At 44.9% G+C, this 21,409-nt stretch overlaps 1 protein-coding gene across 2 annotated transcripts in view; it reads left to right on the plus strand.

Annotated features, from left to right (window-relative positions):
* Positions 1-21,409, plus strand: part of USP48 (ubiquitin specific peptidase 48) — a 776,411-nt gene that overhangs the window by 688,828 nt on the left and 66,174 nt on the right. For both annotated transcript variants that reach the window (XM_086921588.1, XM_086921587.1), the window contains exons 24-25: positions 5,044-5,169; positions 6,400-6,448. In XM_086921588.1, coding sequence (XP_086777714.1) covers positions 5,044-5,169; positions 6,400-6,448 — 175 coding nt within the window. The remainder of the gene's footprint in view (positions 1-5,043; positions 5,170-6,399; positions 6,449-21,409) is intronic.

Below are 21,409 nucleotides of genomic sequence, written 5' to 3' on the forward strand. Positions count from 1 at the left end.
TATCTGGCCATATCTTCGAGGCAATAAATTCCCAGGTCGTAGCGAAGAGGAATCAGTGGAGTAGAAGCCGGGAGACCTGTAATATTGCGCAAGAATTTACTTTGCGCACCCGTCAACTTTTTTAAGTTACTAAGTCCCCACAGTTCCGCTCCATATAGGACTGCCGCTCCCACTTTCGCATCGTAAATCTTTAAAACCGGAGTAATTGGCCTGGTATGTGACAAATAAAATTCCTTAGTAAGTGCTCCCAATAGTTGTGCATGCTTTGTGACCAGCTGGTTAGTGTGGTATCTCCAATCTAATTTGGAAGATAGGGTGATACCCAAATAAGTAAATACTTGTGTCTGTTCCAATTGAACCCCATCCATAACCACTTTCCCTTTAACATATCTATTTTTATGTAAGACCATGAACTTAGTCTTAGTTGTGTTAATGACAAGTCCATGGTCATTGCAGAAGACTTCAAAAACATCTATGGCCTTATGAAGGCCCTGTTGTGTTTTTGAAATTAATAACGTGTTGTCTGCAACCATCAACAGTGGGATCAGCTTACCATCCAACTTCGGTGCATCAGTTGGTTGCTGTTCATAGTAGCTGATCACCCTGTTGATATACAGTGAGAAGAGTGTAGGGGCTAGCACGCACCCTTGGCTGGCTCCCCTTGCAATAGAAAATTTGTCAGTTACACTCCCCTGCTGGTTCCAACGAACTCGGGCAAAATTGTCATCATGTAGTCTAATTAGGAGGGACAGGATATCCAAGTGGATACCCTGATCTTTTAGGGCTGCCCACAGTTTTGCGCGTGGCACCAGATCGAACGCTGATTTTAGATCAACGAAGGCTGCAAACAGCATACCCCCCCCCCCCCCCCCACCCCCGCCCACCCCCTAACAACACTACTCGCCAATATATTTAGACAAATCTAAAGACTTGGTCAACCGTACTGGTATGGCTACAGAATCCGGCCTGGAGTGGCGATAAAACATCGTCAGTTTCTATCCAGCCCTGGATACGCTGTAGTAAAAGCCTCGCCACCACCTTTTGTATGCATGCTATAAGGCTAATTGGCCTGTAATTTCCTGGGTCCGAGCACTCCCCCTTCTTAAAAATTGGGATGATCTCGGCACCCTTCCAGGACTCTGGTATAGGTGAGCCCATAGCAATGCCATTTACTAACAAGTGGATATAGGAAGCCCAAAGAGCCTTGTCATGCATGAAGATGTCTGCTGGGACTTAGTCTAACCCTAGAGCTCTAGCTTTTGGGATATTGTTCAAAATCTTAACATCTGTTCTGGTAAAGGAAAGATGATTTGTACCCTGGGTTATATTAGAAAAAAACTCACGTTCATCACCATCTTTGTCAGTAGACGCAAACTGGGATGCATAGTGAGAAACCCAGGCATTAGGTGAAACATAATTAATAGGTTCGCCCCTTTTAACCCCCCTTCCCCATTTGACCATATCCCAAAAGGAGCACATTGATCTTTCTCTACTGGCGCTCAGCAATTCCCTCCAATATTCTTCATCCCAGTCAAGTTTTGCTTTATATTGGGTTTGTTTATACATGACTCAGGCAGTCTTAATCTTAACTATGTCTTTGGTTTTAACTGCATCTGATAGGGCCTTATACGCTACTCTACAAGTCTTGCCATACCATTGGTCTTCCTTCCTCAGTGGCCTACTCTGTTTTTTAGTCACCTTTTTATTAAAAAAAATCTTAACTGATTAAAAAAAATGTCATGGATTAGGCCAGTATTCGATACAATTTCCTCCACAGTGGAGTTATTCTGAAGTTCCTCTATAGGCTGGAGAGTCAAATCCCTCATAGCAGCAATACTTTCTTCATTCATTGCACAATTAGCCAATCTTACTCGTCTATAGTCATTTGAGAGGACTATTTCCACACAATCAAATTGGCCCTCGCTTTTGGATAATTCAAATAGCCTAAATGATAGGATTAATGGGTCGTGATCGCTCTCTACTCTTTCCACTATCCGCATATCCTCAATACTAGCCCAAAATTTCAGTTTATTTGAAAGTAAATAGTATATTTCTATCTGGTACCAGCCTAAAGTTAGCACTTATTAAATGTTATAAGGTAACCCAGTGTTAGTCAATGAGAGTGATAGGCCTTTCAGCAGTGATAAACGATGTTAGGAGTTTTTCACTGTCAAGACATGTTAACCACAAGTACACATGTCCTACTTTTTAACTCTGTGCACCATGCCTTTTGAGCCTATAGGGCCTATAGGGCCTACCCTGCGTGTGACTTGTTATTATTAAAAAGGCGTATTGAGACCTTGTAAAACGTAGAATTTGTTATGTTAAACTTAATGTATAAGCTCAGTTCTACAATTTCTCACTTTCCCGCCCACAGATACTTCAACTTAGTTCAGTGCACCAATGGTTGAACGTGAAAGCCCCTGTTTGTTGTACCCCCACACAACCACACTCCACTATCTGGATGATGTAATGTCAGTGAATTCTAGATTGCTAGTAGTCCTGAAAAGGTTTCAGGGACGCAGTGGTAATTCAAACCCAATTTCAATCTTTAGTATATCACACACAAGCCCTGTACTAAATTAGAGATACTTAATGGTTAAAAAGTTTTTATTTCAGAATTATAATTCTGTTGCTTAGGACATGGAAAATAGCAATACATAATATGACTAATACAGCACTGAGGCATATGACCAAAAATTTGAATATGAGCATTTCCAACATAGTGATAAATTAGCAACCTACACCTACTTTTATTCTTTGCAAGAGCATGGAGCAGATTAACTTGCATCTAGAGTTTCTTAGAAGACACAGTACTGCATACCTGTTTACAGCAACATGCTGTGACTATCAGAAGGCCTGAAAGTGAGTGTTCTTTTGAAAGAAAACACTCAGCATCTGGGCTCTGCTCTTCTCCTCTCACACATTATCAGCATTCAGCACAGGACTGGAGGCTGCGGCAGCACGTTCATGTGGCAGGTTCAGTCTGGAGAATCTCAGGCAGCATCTGGTGTGATAACCTGGGGCAAAGACTTCTCCAATTTGAGCTTGATTTCAGAGAATGTATTTATCTTCCTTAAGATAAAGTATGTATTGACATAAACATATACATGATATAGTTGTAGTAAGAAGGTAGAATATGTCAATGCAGACTACACTTTTGGGTTATGGCTGTTTTTTTACCTTGGAAAAGGCACCTGCCTCAGACTACTGTTGCACCAGTAACTGTCATTCGTTTCACTGCCGGGAGGATATGACAATTTTTGTATACACTGCCGAGGGATATGGCATCTTTTGTATGTCACTACGGAGAGGGGGAATACACAAGGAACTTACACTTTTTTCACCATCGGGAGGATATGACAACTTTTGTATATCACTGCCAGGGAATAGGACATCCTTCATATGTCACTACCGGAGGATATGATATGTTTTGTACCTCAGCATGATGTGACATATTTATGGGTTTAATGGGGTGTGCCATAGGTGTTTTGCCCAGCAAAGTAAAGATCACCATGTTTTAGAATCTAGGAAGACATTTTCCTTGTAGGCCTAAGATAAAATGAAGTCTGAATTGGGGACAAAATGGTGTCTGGCCATAGGGTCTCCACAACAGTTTTGCCAGGGCAAAATGGCAGATTAGAATGACACTACAGGTTGCAGTGGCAGGTCTGAGACTTATTTTTACCGTGCTACTTAAGTGGTTGGCACAATGAGTGCTGCAGACCCATTGGTAGCATTTCATTTACAGGCCCTGGGTACATGTAGTACTGTTTACTAGTGTCTTACAAATAAGTAAAATGTGCCAGTTTGTTTTTTTCTAACATTACCATGTTTGAATGAGAGAGTGTATGCACTAGCTGGCAGTCGTTAAGGGCACAGTCCTAAAGTCTACAAAATCAAATTCAATAAAACAGGACGCATGAAGGCTAAAGGTTTGGGGAATACCACGCAAAAGATGTCGGGTCTAACAACTGTTTGTTTTGGGAAGAAAGATCCTAACAACCCATATCATTTCCATCCGTAAAAATATTCAGTACATTTTGTGATAATTTTGCAACACTCGATGAGGTGAATTTCAACAAATTCTGTATAACCTACCATCTGTGGATAGAGATTAGAGTTCTTTTTGTATTTTGAAATCAAAGAAGGGTATATTTTCCAATGTAGATCTTCGAAACTCATTTTTAAACCTCTACATTACTAGATTCATGTATACGTAATAATACAGCAAACAGACAGTAGGACACGTTTGAGCGCAATAGCTGTTTTTTTTTTTAAACAAGGACCATTGTTTAATGTATATGAAAATAGAGTTTAACAATATTGTTTTCAAATGATTGGTGATTATATGTAGCGAGGTGCCGGCAGTGTAACAGGTGATACAACAAACAGGTAATGAAATTGTAATACAGGCATCTTACATTTTAAACAGAAGCAACTACAAGTTCAGATAATTGTTACATGGTTCAGAGGAATTTAGTGTCCATACAGTGTGGTTTTTAACAGAGTAAGTCATAAATCGGATGGATCACCATCAGGACTAGTATAGCTCATTCAGCATCACCATTCAAAGATGTGTTACAGAAGAAGAAAGCCATAAATGGCATTGAGATAACAATCGGGATTCTATGACAGTTTGAATACGTGCGTCTCTCAAGAATGAAAGTCACTGCTAGTTAGCCGGCGTGGTGCCCGGAGATGGGCTATTTCAAATCAAGACTTCACTCATAATATTTTGGTTTTAACAGCCGGATTTTTTTGTTGTGCAAGCTTCTAAGAACAGTTAATAGTTCCAAAAGGATGGTTACATTTGCACTAGAACATTTGGCTTAAAAGCTACATTGTATATCACAATTGTTTGATCATTTGCTTAAACAATACGGGGAGATTCCACCCACATGTGTGTGTACAAAATAAATAAAAAGGTGGTGTTCAGCTTGCCTTATGATAACTCAAAACTGTGGTGGATGCAAAACGTATTGTTTACACTGCATGCCATTTTAATGTGATTTTGTCATGTTTTACTGTTCTCTTTGACAGATTATGCATGCTTTCTCAGTTGCTCCCTTTGACCAGAACTTGTCTATTGAGGGGAAGGTGCTAAACGATGATTCATCAACCCTTGGTACCTTAGGAGTCATTCCTGAATCTGTTATTTTACTCAAGGTAATTTCTCTCTTTTCAAATTCACTACAGGTCTTTTGTGTTGCATCTAAAATACAGTAGCATGCAGCTTTCAACCCTGCTCTTTTCTGTGTCCTATAAAATGCAGTCCTCCCATTTTCTGTTGAATTCCTTTATTAGTGTAGGTAAAATGTTTCGGTACCTCCATTCCTTGATTTATTTTTTATCAGTGGTAAATCTGTACATAAGGGGTGGTGCGAGTCTGGCAACCCATCATTCAGGCGTCTGTATTGTCCAGACTTGATTATGCCTGTTCTCTTTATCTGGAGTCCAACAAGGCGGAGGTTCTGAGGCTGCAAATGGCACAGAACGCGTCAGCAAGAACCCGTTTAGGACACAAAGAGTTTGTGCTGGCGGCCGCTCTTTTCATAGTAGAGCGCCCATCCTTTGGAACGCACTTCCTCTGTATATCCGTGGCCTTATCAACTATTTAGAATTCAGGAAGGCCATCAAGACTCATATTTTCCCTGCACCATAGTCCTTGTCGGCTCCATCTGCTTATGTCAGTCATTCTTTTTATTAGCGCCGGGACGCCCCTTTGCTGGGGCAGCTGTAGCGCACTATAAATCACAGTAACATAACATAACACATAACATGATGGGCTGCAATGATGATGCATGAGTACACAGAGTATGTAAGACTTTGCTTGTTAGCTTTCCCAATAGAGAATGTGCAGATGTTTGGGATGTTGGCGGAAATGTCAAAAATGCATAGTTAAAAAAAATACAGATTATTATAACACCCAAAATTAGCATATAAAAGAAGGAAACGTATGGGATGTGCCGAAATCACTGGAATGATAAAAATATAATGAGATTATCTGCATGTAAAGTTTTCGAAGGATGGAAAATGCAAATGTGTGCGCCTTTGGGGTAATATCCATAATAGAATCACATAGGTTGGGAGCACATGAATATAGAAGGACCTGCGCTGTTTAGATTTTAAATGGTGTCAAGGTGCAAAAGGCTAACTATGTATTTAAGGGTTTATAAGTGTTGCACCGGAGTATGAGGGATGTCTTTCTGGTGACTGTTAGTATCAATTAATAGCATAAAATAGACAACCTTGCTGTGAGTTCCCAGCTTATGTGTAATGTTAAAATGGGAACCATATGATTGGTATTCTAATGGATACCCCTCATGCATGGTATTTAAACTAAAAACTTGAAAGTTTGGCAAATTTTATATATATATATGTTTTTCTCCTACCTAGGCTGACGAGCCAATGGGAGATTATGCAGCAATGGACGATGTTTTACAAGGTAAGAAAAATGTTATTCACTTTAATGCATTAACATATTTTTTTGTGTCAACTCATGGCTCTAGTTACTATTATGGTGGAGTGTATAATAATTCCTATTATATTTTCTTGGTCACAGGGTGATAAATATCCAAGCACATCATTGTAAAAAGCATGGTCAACTGTTTCCTTTGGTATTCTAGTATAGCAAGTCTCTTACTAAAATAGTTTTTTTTTATTTAAATGTGTAAGTGCTAATAAATTTAGCTCTTACTGGTCTGCCAATTTCACGTTTGTTGTTACTAAGAAGCAACTAGCTTTTTGTTTGTATGCAATACTGACGTTGTCTATTGAATTTGATGGGTGGTTCCAAACATGGACGGTTTGCTTGCTTCTGAAGCCTGCTAACTAATTTTTTTGTGCTGACTTATGAATAGTCAGCAATATTTTATAGGAATTGTCCTTCCCGGTGTCAGTTCCCCTTCCCCTACATGCTCCTAGGTATGGCTATTATGTTTCCAAGTTATGGGAGTCTTACTCTGTCAGTTAAGCTAGAAAGTGAGTCTCATTGTTAGGCACCTGCACATCCCTCCGAGCATTCAGCCCTTGCCTTCGAGAACGGATATGTAAACTAACTCTGTTCACTGACATTAATTTTAAGTTTTGAATCCTATATTTGCCAATATTGCAATATTGTTGACAATCGTCCCCTCTTCGCTAAGGGACCTCCGCTTTAAGAAAGCTGTTGGTGCTCCAGTTTAAGCCCTCTAGAATATTTTCTTGAGACCTAATTTTTTTGTCTGGCTCCGTAATGTGAAGTGCTCAGAGGCGTGGCGTGGCTAGAGAGTCTGTCCATGGACAGTATGAAGTCTGTCACTCGGATAGCACTTTCTTCACACTGCTAGTCTATTGGCAATATTATAGTTACTTAGTTCCTTGAGAGATCTCTGTAGGACTAATCCTGTATTACCTAGAATATTAGTGCCATCGCTATACTGCCGAGTCTGAGAGTGGTTCTTACCTAATCTAGGCAGATGGCTTCCTTCCTCTGCTATAGTGTCAAACAGATCAGAAATGTACATGGTGAAAAGCACGGAAGCTAACACATACTGCTGTTTCAGATCTCAGTTTGTCATAATCTCATTAAAAATGTGGCTATTGTGGGCCAATTTAACTTGGACCCACTTATTCCAATACACAGACTATATGACATGTTAGGAGTTCCCCATCTTGACAGTTTAGACCAAAATATTGCACGGTCCACTCCATTAAAGGCTATACGCTATTCCATGAAATAAACAAACACCCTTTTTACCTCAATTTCCTCCTAGATCAACTTTGAAACTTCCAAAATACCACATACATACAAACATTATATTCATGTCTGCTATAAAGCCTGTTAGGGTGTTTGGAATATGGTTGTTTGATTTCACCCAAGTTTAAGTTCATGTAGAGAGAGATGCTTAGACTCCACATCAAAAAGTGCAATCATTCTATGAAGTGTTACTTGTAAAATCCCCTTTGTTATATATTGGGTGCAGGCTGGATGCCAGCAAAGTTCTCAGAACAATCTGTGAATTGCAAATACAATGGTAGAGAGGGTGATCACCCAAGACAACCATAATTTAAAGTTGTCCTTAAAAAGGCTATTTGGCGGTCCTTTGGGACTGGGCACACCATCAGATTTCAAATGATATTACAAAGCATGCTACTTTTGAATGCTGCTTTAACAGTGTTTAGGACAGAGGGGATCCCCCAATTCCGTGAGCTGTCCACATATAGCAGTTAAGTTTGGGCGGCCCAACAGTGCTAAGGATTTGAATTGCCCATAATGGTTACATATTGAAAATTCGAATTATTTTTAAACTGGCTAAAAAAATGTGAAAATCATATCTTCATTTTTCATTTACTTTTAGTCCTTGCTGACCCATGTAGGTTCTTCCCTCCTTGTTTCTCCTACCTATGATGTGTATTTTTTTTCTTAAACCCTTAGGCTTTTCTAACAGTGAAAGAATAACATGTAAGCTTCTAAACTTTTGAATGTCTATTCAAATTCCTTTTTAATTCTCTCAATTTTGTGTTAAGCCACCCCTCTTTAATACTGCTTGTTTTGCAAGCCAGTATTACAAGTAGTGTTCCCTTCGTGAACTATAACTTTTACTATTTGACCCCTGGCGGCACAACATTCATGTGTTGCATTACACTTCTCCTTAAAATTCAGAAACAATACACAGAAATTCTTATCAACGCCGATTTTAAAATCCAATAAGAAATATGTCCAGGTCATACTTGTTAACTGTTGGCAGCCATTAGCTTTGCCAATTTCACGTTGCACCTTATTTCTGATAGATACCTCTAACTGCAGATTCCTCGCAATAAGAATTTCCCCAGGCACCAGATTTGATCAGAACAATTTCCTCAGCAGTGCTCTAACGTGACAATATAGGGTGCCATGTGGCACCATTGTTACTCCATTCTGACTCCGTAATGACAGAGCTGAGCAATAGATTCACCCTCAGGCATGCAACAGCAATCAGGGAACAGGAGGTAAAATGGTGCATTGCCGAACATAAGGGATCGCGGTCAAAACATTGATCATGTTCCAAGTCGGGGGTCGTTTGCAACCTCATTCAAAGAATTCGTCTTGCTGGAATTCCTGTTTGTATGCAAAGTGTTCCAGTAAGTTGAAGGTGTGCCATAAGTACAAGAGGACTAAGCAGGACTCAACTCCATCCCAGCACTCTAAATCAGGTTTGAAGGCCCAAGTGCATCAATCAGAGGGTCATACCCCACAAGCGCCTTCTTAATCTGATCCAGTCCCGCAGTTGGTCCCAGGGGCCCTGTATTTCACTGGTCATCCTCAATCCCACCGCAAACTTCAAGAAAGACATGCTGCAGCTTTTACAGATACTTCTGGCTCTTTCTTGTGTGCCTTCAAACCTCACAAAGCCTCAAGGGTATGCATTTAAATTCCCACCGGCGGTTCTCCTTTTGAGCTAACTCTGGCCTCGAAATCCGGGCATGTCCAATACCTGTTCATGCTTCCCCTATGGTCCATGCCAGTCCCTTCCCTGCCGGCACATGATCCTATCTTGACACAGTATCTGACCGCGAGCCGTCGTAGGCTTGCTCCAGATCTTTGTCGCGCTGTGAGAAAGTGCCATCTTTCTTGCATGGGTATGCCCCCACTTTTTGCTGAATTGCTGATGTGCTTTGACTGAGTGTGCCCTGGGCTGCTGCCAACCAGGTGCCCAGGGCCTGTGTTCCTTCCCTAAAACTGTGTTGAAACAAAACCCCATTGGCAACTCTGGCCACCTGTCAGCCCCTAGTAAATGGGACCCTAGGTACCCAGGGCATGGTGACCATAGAAGACACCTGAGGGCTGCAGCACTTATTGTGCCACCCTTAGGGGCCCTGTACCCTGACACCCACACACTGCCTTTGCAGGCTGAGTGTCTAAGTACAGAACTAAACAGGGAGTCGACATGGTACACATCCCTGTGTGCCATGCCCACAAGCTCACTGCCCTGGCATCCATCAGTCACCCCTCTAGCTGGGTGCCCTATGCCAGTGGTGTGGGCACAGGTGCATGAGCCCTATGCCCCTAGAATACCCAGGGCCATTCCTGGGCACTGTAAGTGCAGTGCTGCCATTAAGAGTATATGGTGCTGGGAAGTCATCATTACGAACTTCACAGCACCATGATGGCTTCACTGAAGACTGAGAAGTTTGATATCAAACTTCTCAGCACAATAAACCTGCACTGATGCCAGTGTGGGATTTAATGTAAAATGCACGACAGAGAGAATCTTAGAGATGCCCCCTGAAACCTAACCAACTCCCAGTGTCCTGACTGTGTTGCCCCGAGGCCGCCACCACCAGACATGTTTCTGGACCCCTGGGTCGACAGCCTGCCGCTCTCGGGGTCCTGAATCAATGCACATCATGGGTCGAGGTGCCAAGCCTCCTCCCCCAGGATGGGCGGGGGAAGCTTCAAAGGCATACCGCCTTTGTGAGCTTCTCCAAGCCACTTGCTAAACTTAGCAACTTCCCCCCACCGTTTTTGACCCCCACTCTGGCGGGAAGAACGTTGGGAAACCCTAAGTGAGGAAAGGGGGTGTGCCAGCCTTGCCAATCCCACCCCTCAGGTGGGAGAGGCGAGGTGAAGCATGACTCTGGGCTCCGGCCATCTTGAAGATGGGGAGTCCTAGGCTCCTGCCCCCCTCCCACAGGAGAGGAGCAGGCTAGGGGGTTTACCCACCCCAGGACAGGGACCCATTGATCCCTGCCCTTGCCCTACCTGTAACTCCCCTAAATTTAGTATTTAGGGGCACCCTGAACCTTCCTTCCTAAGATGCCGATTGCAACAACAAGAAGACCAAGAAACAAGAAGACCTGCTGCGCAGCTGCTAACAAATGGACAACGCCCACTGGCTTGGCCCCAGAACCCTACAGGCCTGTTGATCCTTGAACCTGCTTCTGTGAAACTCCGGCGTCTCCTGCGGACAGCAACCTCGACAACCCCGGAAGACCTCCCTGCCTTGAACCTTCCAAAAGACTGAGACTCCCACAAGTAGTGGTTCTGCTCCTACAGTAATACCCCTGGTGCCGGGAGACCCTCCTCGACAAACCAGACGACGCCTGCAGCCTCAGAACCAGAGACCCCTCCAACCGTGACCAGCTGAGGGTAAGATTTCCCGACATCAAAAGATACCCCTGCATCCGGCGCCCTGCGGCCCCCTGTGCCCTCCTTTGGGGTACCTACCTCTTCTCCAAGATCCCAACTTACCTCTCGAAGTGGTGGCCGCACCTGAAGAATCTCCACCCCGAGGCTGCAGCCTTTGTTCACTTTTTCACTTTCCCATTGGATAACATTGAGGGCCCGACGGCTTAAAAGCACCCTGCACCCAGCCGCGCGAGTGCCGCTGGAAGTGCAATAACTACTCTACTCTACTTCCCCACTTGCCCTGAGTAAGTGACCAGGAGCCCAGCTCCCACAGCCGCGTGGCTTTCTTGCTTGCAGCGACCAACCAAAGGCCCCCTACCCTCCATTGGATTGCATTGGGCCTACTCTCTCTGCACCCGGCTGCCCCTGTGCCGCTGAGGGTGTAACTACTGTTCATTTCAGGCCCTGGGAGACCTCTGAGTCTATGCCCAGAAGCTTATCTCCACCAGTCGAGTACTTACCTTCCATAGGTTAACATTGACTGGTTTTCACTTGAAATTTCTTCTAAGTGTGGAGTTTTGAAACTTTGTGATCAGGAGAGAAGCCAGTGCTGTACCTTTTATCCCAGTACTGAACCGCAAAAGTAATCCTAACTGTACTTACCAGTTACCTGCATTTTCTTCCATAGGAAACCATTGACTGTTTTTCTGTGAAATTTCTTCTGTCGATTTTTGCAAACTACTAATATTCTTTAAAAATCGTACCAAATACCAAAACGTAATTACTTACCTGTCTTAGGTAGAGGCCCCAGTGCTGAACTTAGGAGTCCAGTACTGGATTACAAAAGTAACGAGAACCTACTTTACCTGTGACGTGCATTTCCTCCCATAGGATAACATTGGGTGGTTTTCACTGGAAAGTTTCTGTGTCAACTTTGAAAATACATTTATATTCTTTAAATATCACAATTGTAACAAACTCTTTTACTTAACTGTTTACAGCTACGGCCCCGGGACGGAATCCAGGATCCAGTCCTGAGGCTAGAAAAGTAATCCTGAAAGTAATCAACTGCATTTATGTAGAAAAACCTATTGAGCTCAATGTTAAATTGTCTTTGAAATTGTTGTGCCTATTGCAACCACTGTAGCTATTGTACTTACAAAGCCTATTGCCTTTTTGCAAAGTAATTACCTAAATTCACTCATATTGAGAAAAGTATATTTTGATACCTGTTGGTTCTAAAATAAAACAGCTATATCTTTTGATATAATACAATTGGCCTAGAGTTCAGTTCTTGAGTTTGTGAAACCTTTTACTGACTGAGTGTGTACAACAAAAGCTTTACACTGTCCTCTGATACTGCCTTACTGCTCGACCAAGCTACCACTTTAGAGAGTATGGTTATATCTAACTTTAACCTCTGTCATACATCTGGAGACTCTATACACACTGTACCTTATTTGGGTGCAGTATATATAGAACCACTTTCTTACAGAGATCACATAGGCTCAATCGGTTTCCGACTGGACTACAATCCTCTGCCTAAATGCCAGTACTTTACGTAGAGGCCTTATTTAGATCAGACTGTTATGTGGCTCAAGGTATGCAAAATGTTCCCTGTGACACTGATAATAAAGATGAGGCAGACTACCTCAAGATGGGCTATAAATGCCAGTGATTCTGATACATCCCTGATGCTGTGCTAGACTCGCTACCTGGGCTACCAGTGCCAATGAAAAAAGTGCCTCTTTCGCTGTAGTTGTGTGAGGGGCAGCAGAGGTGCTTGATTTACAGTAACCTACTTTTGAAACCAAGGCAAACTTGTTAATTGAGATCCTGCCAAAAAGATGCACGACTTCTGAGTCATTAATATCAAAGGTACCCTTTTGGCCACTTGTTACATTTCTCATGCCTTTCCAACTAATCCTCTAGAAGGTGTATTGGAACATACTGATGCCTTCTGAAAGAAATTGTTCTCTTCTACCAGTGTTTCCTTAAAAACTTTGAATGTGGAGTGCCTTCTGGCCAGGCATACCTATTCTTTATGGAAAATGGTCAGCAAAATCTTGCCAGACTTCTCAGAATACCTCAGAGCCTCGCTTGTTCAAATTGAAACAGGATGGCTATTACGAGTGGGAAGTAGGCCTTGCCTGTTGATTTGGACTCCACGGACTATGTGGGCAGAGCTTTTGCAATAGGTGTTGTGCTTAGAAGGCATGCCTGCATGCTCTCAACTAGATTTTCTGCGTATATCCAGGCATGGACATGACCTTTGATGGTTTAAGATTGTTTGGGAGAAGGCTAATTTGGCACTCAGGGGACAGTCAGGCTGCGGCGCCATCCTTTGGACTATTTTTCCGGCCAAACAATTTCACCCACAGTATAGAAAGGGTTATTCCACAGGGCTAGCCTACAGACTATGCTAGACTTACCAACCTCTGCAGCAGCTGCAGGTCCAGTCCTTTTGTGGCAGGGGTCATGGCTGTGGCCGAGGCCATTCGCATCAGCAGGGTCAGCTTCCCTCTCCTTTTCCTGTAGCATCGACTGCCAAGCCTCTTTAGTTTTCCCTCACAGGCCCATGCTCATTAGGACATAGGATGCAACATGTTCTCTCTGGCTGGAGAGCTATCAAATCAAACAGATGAGTCTTGAAAATCATTAAAGGGGCTATGCCCTCCTTTCTTCCCTCAACCCACAATCCCTGCCCATTTTCCACCCACATCAGAGCGACTGTCATTGGACAATTCCACAATCTTGAAGAACCCGACTTTATGCTGGCCAATTATGCTAGTAAGCGTATCTCTGCTTCGGAGACAGGAGAATGATACCATTTTCACTGCTTTCTCAAACAAAGGGACAAAGGCCTAAGGCCTGTTCTGTACCTCTTTCCCCGGAATACCTTTCTGTCCCATTGCAGTCTGATTGGTCTTATCTGTGCTTCGTAGTGGGGTTTGAACTCTTCCAATTTGCTGTGCTCTCCATCAGTCTAACCTTGGCCCCTCTGCTGTTGACAAAATTGATAGGAGTAGTTGCTGCCCATCTTCAGAGGTCAGGGATACTTGTGACAACAACTTACTGCCCAAAGAAAGTCTTACGCTATCAATTGTAGACAAACTTGTGAACTCTTTTTATTTATTTTTTCCAAAATGAGTCTATGTCCCACATGCGCAGAGAATTCCTTTTAGTTGGGCTGTCAAGGCCTTGCGACTGCCTCAGCTGTGCAAGACATTTAAGATATGATCCCGATGTTTGTGGTTCTCAGTGAGGACACCTCTGAGGCTTTTGGATTCCTATCCTCATCCGCTTCAAGGTGGCAAGGGGCATTGTCGACTTATGTTGGGGAATGCACTGGTTAGATCTGTTCACCACCAGCAAGAATGTGCAATGTTAACTCAAAGGTGCACTGAAGTTTCCTTCCTGAAGACTCCTTCCGCTCATGTTCTCTTCCCTCAGGTTCTGAGGAAAGTCAGCACAGACCAGGCTCAAGTAATCTTACAGCCTTGGACTGGGCTAGGAGAGTATGGTATCCAGAGCCCTCAGAAAGTGTTTTTGCCCGCTGACCCATCTAGCACTTAGAGAGGGCCCCCACTCTGCAACAAACGAGTGTCATGCACTGAGTCTCTGGAACTCTCACCTCCATTTGTAGAGATTGAGTTCCAACAATTTTGATCCTCTGACTGTTGTAGTCCATGTTACCCATGCATCCTGAAGGCCTTCAGCTTAGTCCATCTATGGTGGGTGCAGCGCAATGCATGACTTGTGAGTGAACATTAGGCACCCTTCATCACCTTCTTTCCAAGCAAGTTAATGCTGTGGCCCGAGTGGTCTTCTTCCCCAAAGTTGTTGAGTCTTTCCACATTGGCTAATCCATTACTCTGATAATCGAAGTAGGAGTAAGGACACCAACAGCTGAACCCTAAAAGGGCATTAAGCTTTTACACTGATCGTACAAGAGACCATTGTGTGGATGACCAGCTCTTTGTAGGATTTTTCTGTTGCAAAGAAAGGAAAGGCAGTGCAAACAAAAACTTTGTCAAGATGAATAGTACTCTGCATTAAAATCTGCTATGTACTGACCAAGAAGCAATTCCCTGAAGGCCTGAGGACTTATTCGACCAGGGCACGGCACTATGACTTCACTGACTAGGAGGATGCAAGTTTCCTGACATATTCTAGGCTTGGACATGGGCATCAGTGCAAACATTCACGCAACGCCTACTGTCTTGACAGCCAGATAGGACAGGAAGGCAAAGACTCTCATCTTTGAAATGTACTGCTATGGTATCTGTTCTGAGGCGTGGAATCTGCGATTTAAAGTGTCCATCAGAAAAATAGTTTACTTACTTTTGGTAAAACACTTTCTGGTGTATTCTATCCCTAGAGTCCTAACTGCCTTCCCACCTCCAAGTTCTGTGGAGTGGACTACTGGACATCATTATGAGGTTACAAGTGGAGGTTTGGCACCCTTTTACCTGCAATTCTTTCTAGTGCTCCGTGTCTAGGGGAGCATAAGTAGGAAGATTAAGAAACTGACATCTGTGTTACATGGTGCTCTGCTCTGTCACTTCTGTGGCCGAACAGTCGCCACAGAGCCACAAGATGCCACTTACTGTAACCTGGGAGCATCCAGATCCATTCTGATGCTTGGGAATAACCTTAAGGTAAGGAATCTGCAGTTAGACAAGAGTATCTACCAGAAAAAGCATTACAAAACAGAATGTACTTGTTTGTTTAGGAACATTATGTTAGTAGCATGTGCTGCTGTAGATATACAGATGCACATGCTCTGCATACTCATGCAAGTTCCAAGCATCCAGGCTCTCAATTTCTGGTTGTGTGCAAAAACAGTGAGTTCATACCACCCTCACAGTCCCAGTCTCTCGGACAGGTGTTCGTTGCCACAGACTCCCCGTAGACTTGAGTGCTGGGAAATCCTACATCAGAAAGTTGGAGACGTTCAAGGAGACTGAGGCAAAGCCCACCACGGTAGGGACACAAGCACTATTGACTGAATCTGCAGCAACAGCAAAGCTAGGGGATGAACAGGTGCCTTATTCGAAGCAACTAGCCAGACTTTCCTTCCATTTACGGTTCTGTTTAGGATGTGATGTGCATTTGCCTCACGGTGATAAAAGTATAATGGGAGGCTGACATTGGGAGTATGACACCACACATAAACCGTGGAATATATGTGAACTCACTAGCAAGGTTTTAAGGAATACTAACTCAAATTTGCTGACTCAAATTTTGGTGAAAGTCCTTCCTGGATGAAGAAACAAGGCACTTCTTTTCATAAGATATGGTATTGCCTGGCATCATTGCATACTAAGAAGTGATATGTAGAGCTATTAATGTAGTTAAAAACCTGCAGTTAGTTTGTAATATAAACAAGCATTTGCAATGCAATAGGTCTCACATTTGCGAGAGTTTAAGCTATTGGCATTGTAAATGTCAATGCTTTTTATTTAGGTTTTAAAAAACACATAAATAAAAGGCATTGTCATTTACAACGGTAGTAGATTGAATTCTCGCGAACGTGAGACCTATTGCATTGCAAATGCTTGTAAAAGCGCTCCATGCAGCGCTTGCACTTTAATGGCAGCCGCGCCAATTTGTTTAGACGAGCCACAGAGAAAGTGATGTGTTGCAAAGTCAAGTCAAGTCAAGTCGTGAAATTTGTATAGCGCACTACATACCCAGAGGGTTTCAAGGCGCTTAGGAAAGGGGAGGAGGATTATTTGTCAAATATCCACGTTTTAAGCTGCTTTCTGAACGCTAGGTGATTCAGGGTGAGGCGAAGGTAAGCGGGGAGTGAATTCCATGTTTTGGCAGCCAGGTATGAAAAGGATCTGCCTCCCATGGTGGTCTTGTTGATGCGAGGTACAGTGGCGAAGGCTTGGCTGGAGGAGCGAAGTTGGCGGGCGGGGGTGTAGAAGGACAGCCGAGAGTTGAGGCAATCTGGTCCGATGTCGTAGAGTGATTTGTGTGCGTGGGTAAGCAGTCGGAAAGTGATCCTCTTATTGACGGGTAGCCAGTGGAGGTCTCTAAGGTGACCAGAGATGTGTTCGTTGCGTGGGATGTCTAATATGAGCCTGGCTGATGCGTTTTGGATTCGTTGGAGTTTCTTCTGGAGTTTAGCGGTGGTGCCTGCGTAGAGGGTGTTTCCGTAGTCCAGTCGGCTCGTGACCAGAGCATGGGTGACTGTTTTCCTTGTTTCGGAGGGGATCCAGCGAAATGTTTTTCTGAGCATGCGAAGAATGTTAAAGCAGGAGGAGGATACGGCGCTGACTTGTTTGTTCATAGAGAGTGAAGAATCTAGGATGACGCCTAGGTTCCGTGCGTGGTCTGTAGGGATGGGTGCTTTTCCAAGGGCTTTCGGCCACCAGGAGTCGTCCCAAGCCGAGGGGGATGTACCTAAGATGAGGACTTCTGTTTTGTCTGAGTTCAGTTTCAGACGGCTTTGTTTCATCCATTCTGCGACTTCTTTCATTCCTTCATGTAGGTTAGTTTTTGCGGTGCTGGGGTCCCTGGTGAGAGAAAGGATCAGTTGAGTGTCATCCGCGTAGGAGATGATGTTGAGATTGTGTTGGCGAGCGATGGCCGCAAGGGGGCTCATGTATACGTTGAAGAGGGTGGGGCTGAGTGAGGATCCTTGTGGTACGCCGCAGATGATTTCAGAAGCCTCGGACTTGAATGGTGGGAGGCGGACTCTCTGGGTTCTTCCAGTGAGGAACGAGGTGATCCAATCAAGTGCTTTTCCTTGGATTCCGATGTTGTTGAGGCGTTGTAGAAGGGTGCTGTGGCAGACTGTATCGAATGCTGCAGAGAGGTCGAGGAGGATGAGGGCGACTGTGTCTCCATTGTCCAGTAGAGTTCGAATGTCGTCTGTTGCTGCAATGAGGGCGGTCTCAGTGCTGTGTTTTGCTCGGAAGCCAGATTGTGAGGGGTCGAGGGATTTGTTGGATTCGAGGAAGGCGGCGAGCTGGTTGTTGACTGCTTTCTCGATGACTTTGGCCGGGAATGGAAGAAGCGAGATGGGGCGGTAGTTTTTGAGTTCGGTGGGGTCTGCTGTTGGTTTTTTCAGAAGGGCGGTGAGTTCAGCGTGTTTCCAGTCATCCGGGAAGGTGGCGGAGTTGAAGGAGCAGTTGATGACGTCTCGGAGGTGCGGAGCTATGACTGAGTCTGCTTTGTTGAAGATGTGGTGAGGGCATGGGTCTGTGGGGGATCCAGAGTGGATGGAGTTCATCAGGCGGATGGTGTCCTCGGTGGAGATTGGGTTCCAGGCGTTAAGGGTGTTAGCGGGGGGAAGATGGTCTGCAGATGGTAGGGTGGGTTGGCATCCTGGTTGGTTGTCGAAGCTGTTGTGGATGTCAGCAATCTTGTTGTGGAAGAAAGAGGCTAGGGAGTCGCAGAGGGTTTGAGAGGGGGTGATGTCGTTGGAGTTGGCCGAGGGGTTAGAAAATTCCTTGACGATGTTGAAAAGTTCCTTGCTGTTGTGGGCGTTGTTGTCAAGTCGATCCTTGAATGATGTTTTCTTGGCTTTTCGGATCAGTTGGTGGTGAGTACGAATGGCGCTTTTGAAGGCATCCTTGTTGCTGGTGGATGGGTCTTTTTTCCAGGCCTTTTCAAGGGAGCGGCACAGTTTCTTGGATTTCTTGAGGTCATCGTTGAACACCAGGCACTGTGCTCTCGATAGCTGACTCTGCGGTTTGCAGGAGAAGGTGGTGGAAAGAGATACATGAGAAGCTGAAAGCTACACAGGATAAAGGGAATCAAGGATAAGGAAGTATTATGGGGGAGAGATCTGTGCATGCAAGGGAATGGAGAGAAAGAGCGACTGTCCCACGGAAAGGTATGTTATACCAAACAATTGAGCAAAGAAGCAAGATGTATGGACTCTGGAGGGTGGGGGGCAAACGACAAGACGTCCTCTGTCTGTCCGCTGCAGGGGCTGACAGACAACCCGGGGGTGCTGCTGCCTGCAGCTCGCGCTCTGACGAACTTTAATGAGAGTTTGAAACTCTGAGTAAAGTTGGGAGCGGTCCAGTGGCACGTGGGCTCCGGGGGCGTTATCTGGCTTGGAAAGGGTTAACCTCCCTCCATGGCAACTTTAGTCTAAATTCCCTTAAATTGGCGACAGTGACAGATAAGAGGAAGCGGCGACTGAAGATTAGATCATGTGGCGGGCACGCGCAGCGGTGACAGAGGGCGGTGGGGGCAGTGAGCTGACTCCGCCGACAGAGCTGTGTATGTCACTCTCTGCCCATCGCGTGCCACCCTTCTGCCACCCAGCCCCTGCTCGTCTCCTGCCCCTCACCAGTCCCTCCCCCGCCACCCTTTACCCATCTCCGGCCACCACACTCATCCCCTGCCACCACGAGTCCACCTCCTGCCATGACCAATCCGACTCCTCCTTTCAGTAATTTGCTGCAAATCAGCGGCAGCGACGGCAGTGGGGATGATTATGCAACAGACATTTACCACCAGCACGGCGTAGAGCGCACAACGGAGGGTGTTCACATAAGCGCGGCCATCGCCTGTCAGCGGGGAAGAGGCCCGCCTCCCCTTCTCTGGATCCGCCCATCAGGCCCGCCTTTTCCGGTTAGGCCTTTCCCCCCGGGCCCGAAAATGCAAGTTCAGGAGCAGTGTTGACGCGGGGCTCCCATGCCTGAGGGAGAGCCCCGCGTGTGCCAGGTGATGCGGAGGAGTGACGGAGCCTGAAGCAGCGCAGCGACAAAAGAACCCAGTGAGTCGGGAGGGGTATGTGTGTGTGTGTGGCTGTGCCTGCGCCTGCGTGTGTGTGTACGCGTGTGTGCATGCGTGTGTGTGCATGTGTGTGTGTGCGTGTGTGTGCCCACACCTTTCTGTCGGAGTGGAGAGTCCAGGACGTTCAGGCTATTATCCCGATGTTTCATCTTCTGCCCTAGATTTCATTGAGCGTGACACTAATGCTCCTGTGAATACTGGCCTCCTGGAATCTGTTAGTCGAGAATGCTAGATTTGACATGCAGGATTTGCTGACGTACCTGAAATTCCACTGGGCACCATGACAGGGGCTTGGATCCCATCCAGGTTTTGAAGGAATGGTAGCTGCTTCACAGTGATTGAATCAACGGCAGACTCCTCTCTTTACCATACCCAAAGCTGACGCTGGGGAGACATCTGGGAAAGGTGATGATAAAAAGACTCCGGTCTTCAGCAGAAAACGGACTCCAAATCAGTCTGTTCAAGTTGCAGGCGATCCGCTTGGCGTTAAAGGCCCTCCTGCCAAGCATCAAAGGAAGACTGGTGCTGAGTCTCACAAACAACCGACTGCCATGTGGTACTGTACCAAGCAGGGTGGAGTGGGGTCTTTGGTCCTATGCCAAGAAGCTTTGTGCCGTTGGAAGTGGCTGAATCACCAGGGCATTTTTACAGCTGCGCGATCTCTAAATACCAGGACAGACAAACTCAGCCCCAACACTTATTGGATCATGAATGCCTGTTACATATGGAGATGGTGAAGGGCATTTTCCAGCAATAGGGAGAACCCTGGTTCAGTCTTTTCACCACCACCAAAAACATGCAATGTTAACACTTTTGTGCACTAGAGTTCCCAAGAAGGCTGCCTCTCAAGTAGTATTCTGCCTAGAGTGGAGCTCCATGCATGCTGTGCAAAAAATCAGGAATAACTTGGTCCAAGTCATCTTAGTGGCTCCGAATTGGACAAGGAGAATGTGGTATGCCATTCTCCTGAGCATGAACATCTCTCCTCCGCTAAGGCTTCGGGAGATTCTTCCGTCTCAAAAACAGGGCGGGACTAGCACCTGGGACTGCGCAACCGGCACCTCCATTCATGGAGATTGAGTGATGGCAGTTGATTTCAACTGATCTCCATCCCAAGGATGTTGATATTATCTTGGCAGCTAGGCAGTCTTCCACAAAGACAGTGTACACTGTGCACTTGCACATGTTTGTGGCTTGTACCTCATGGACCCATCACAGGCCAAACTGCTGGCTATTATGCTGTTTATTTTATCTTTAGCCTGGCAAGAATTTGCACTAGGCACCGTTAAAGTGTATTTGTTAGCCCTTTCGGCTTTTTAAAAATATTTTTTACAGTTGCAAGATATCCTTCTTTGTTCAAAAACACCTGTTGTTCTGATGAGATTTCTTGAAGGTTTACAGCATATGTTCTTGACCACCCCCCTTGTGATATCACAGAGGGACTTTAATTTGGTTCTCACTTTTTAGAGGTGCACGTGCACCCCATTTGATCCAGTGCACAGTTGCCCACTGTGCTGTTTGACCTTGAAAGCAATATTTTTTATGAATGCT

This window comes from Lissotriton vulgaris, chromosome 5 (assembly GCF_964263255.1).
Source record: "Lissotriton vulgaris chromosome 5, aLisVul1.2, whole genome shotgun sequence".
Classification (NCBI taxonomy): Eukaryota; Metazoa; Chordata; class Amphibia; order Caudata; family Salamandridae; genus Lissotriton; species Lissotriton vulgaris.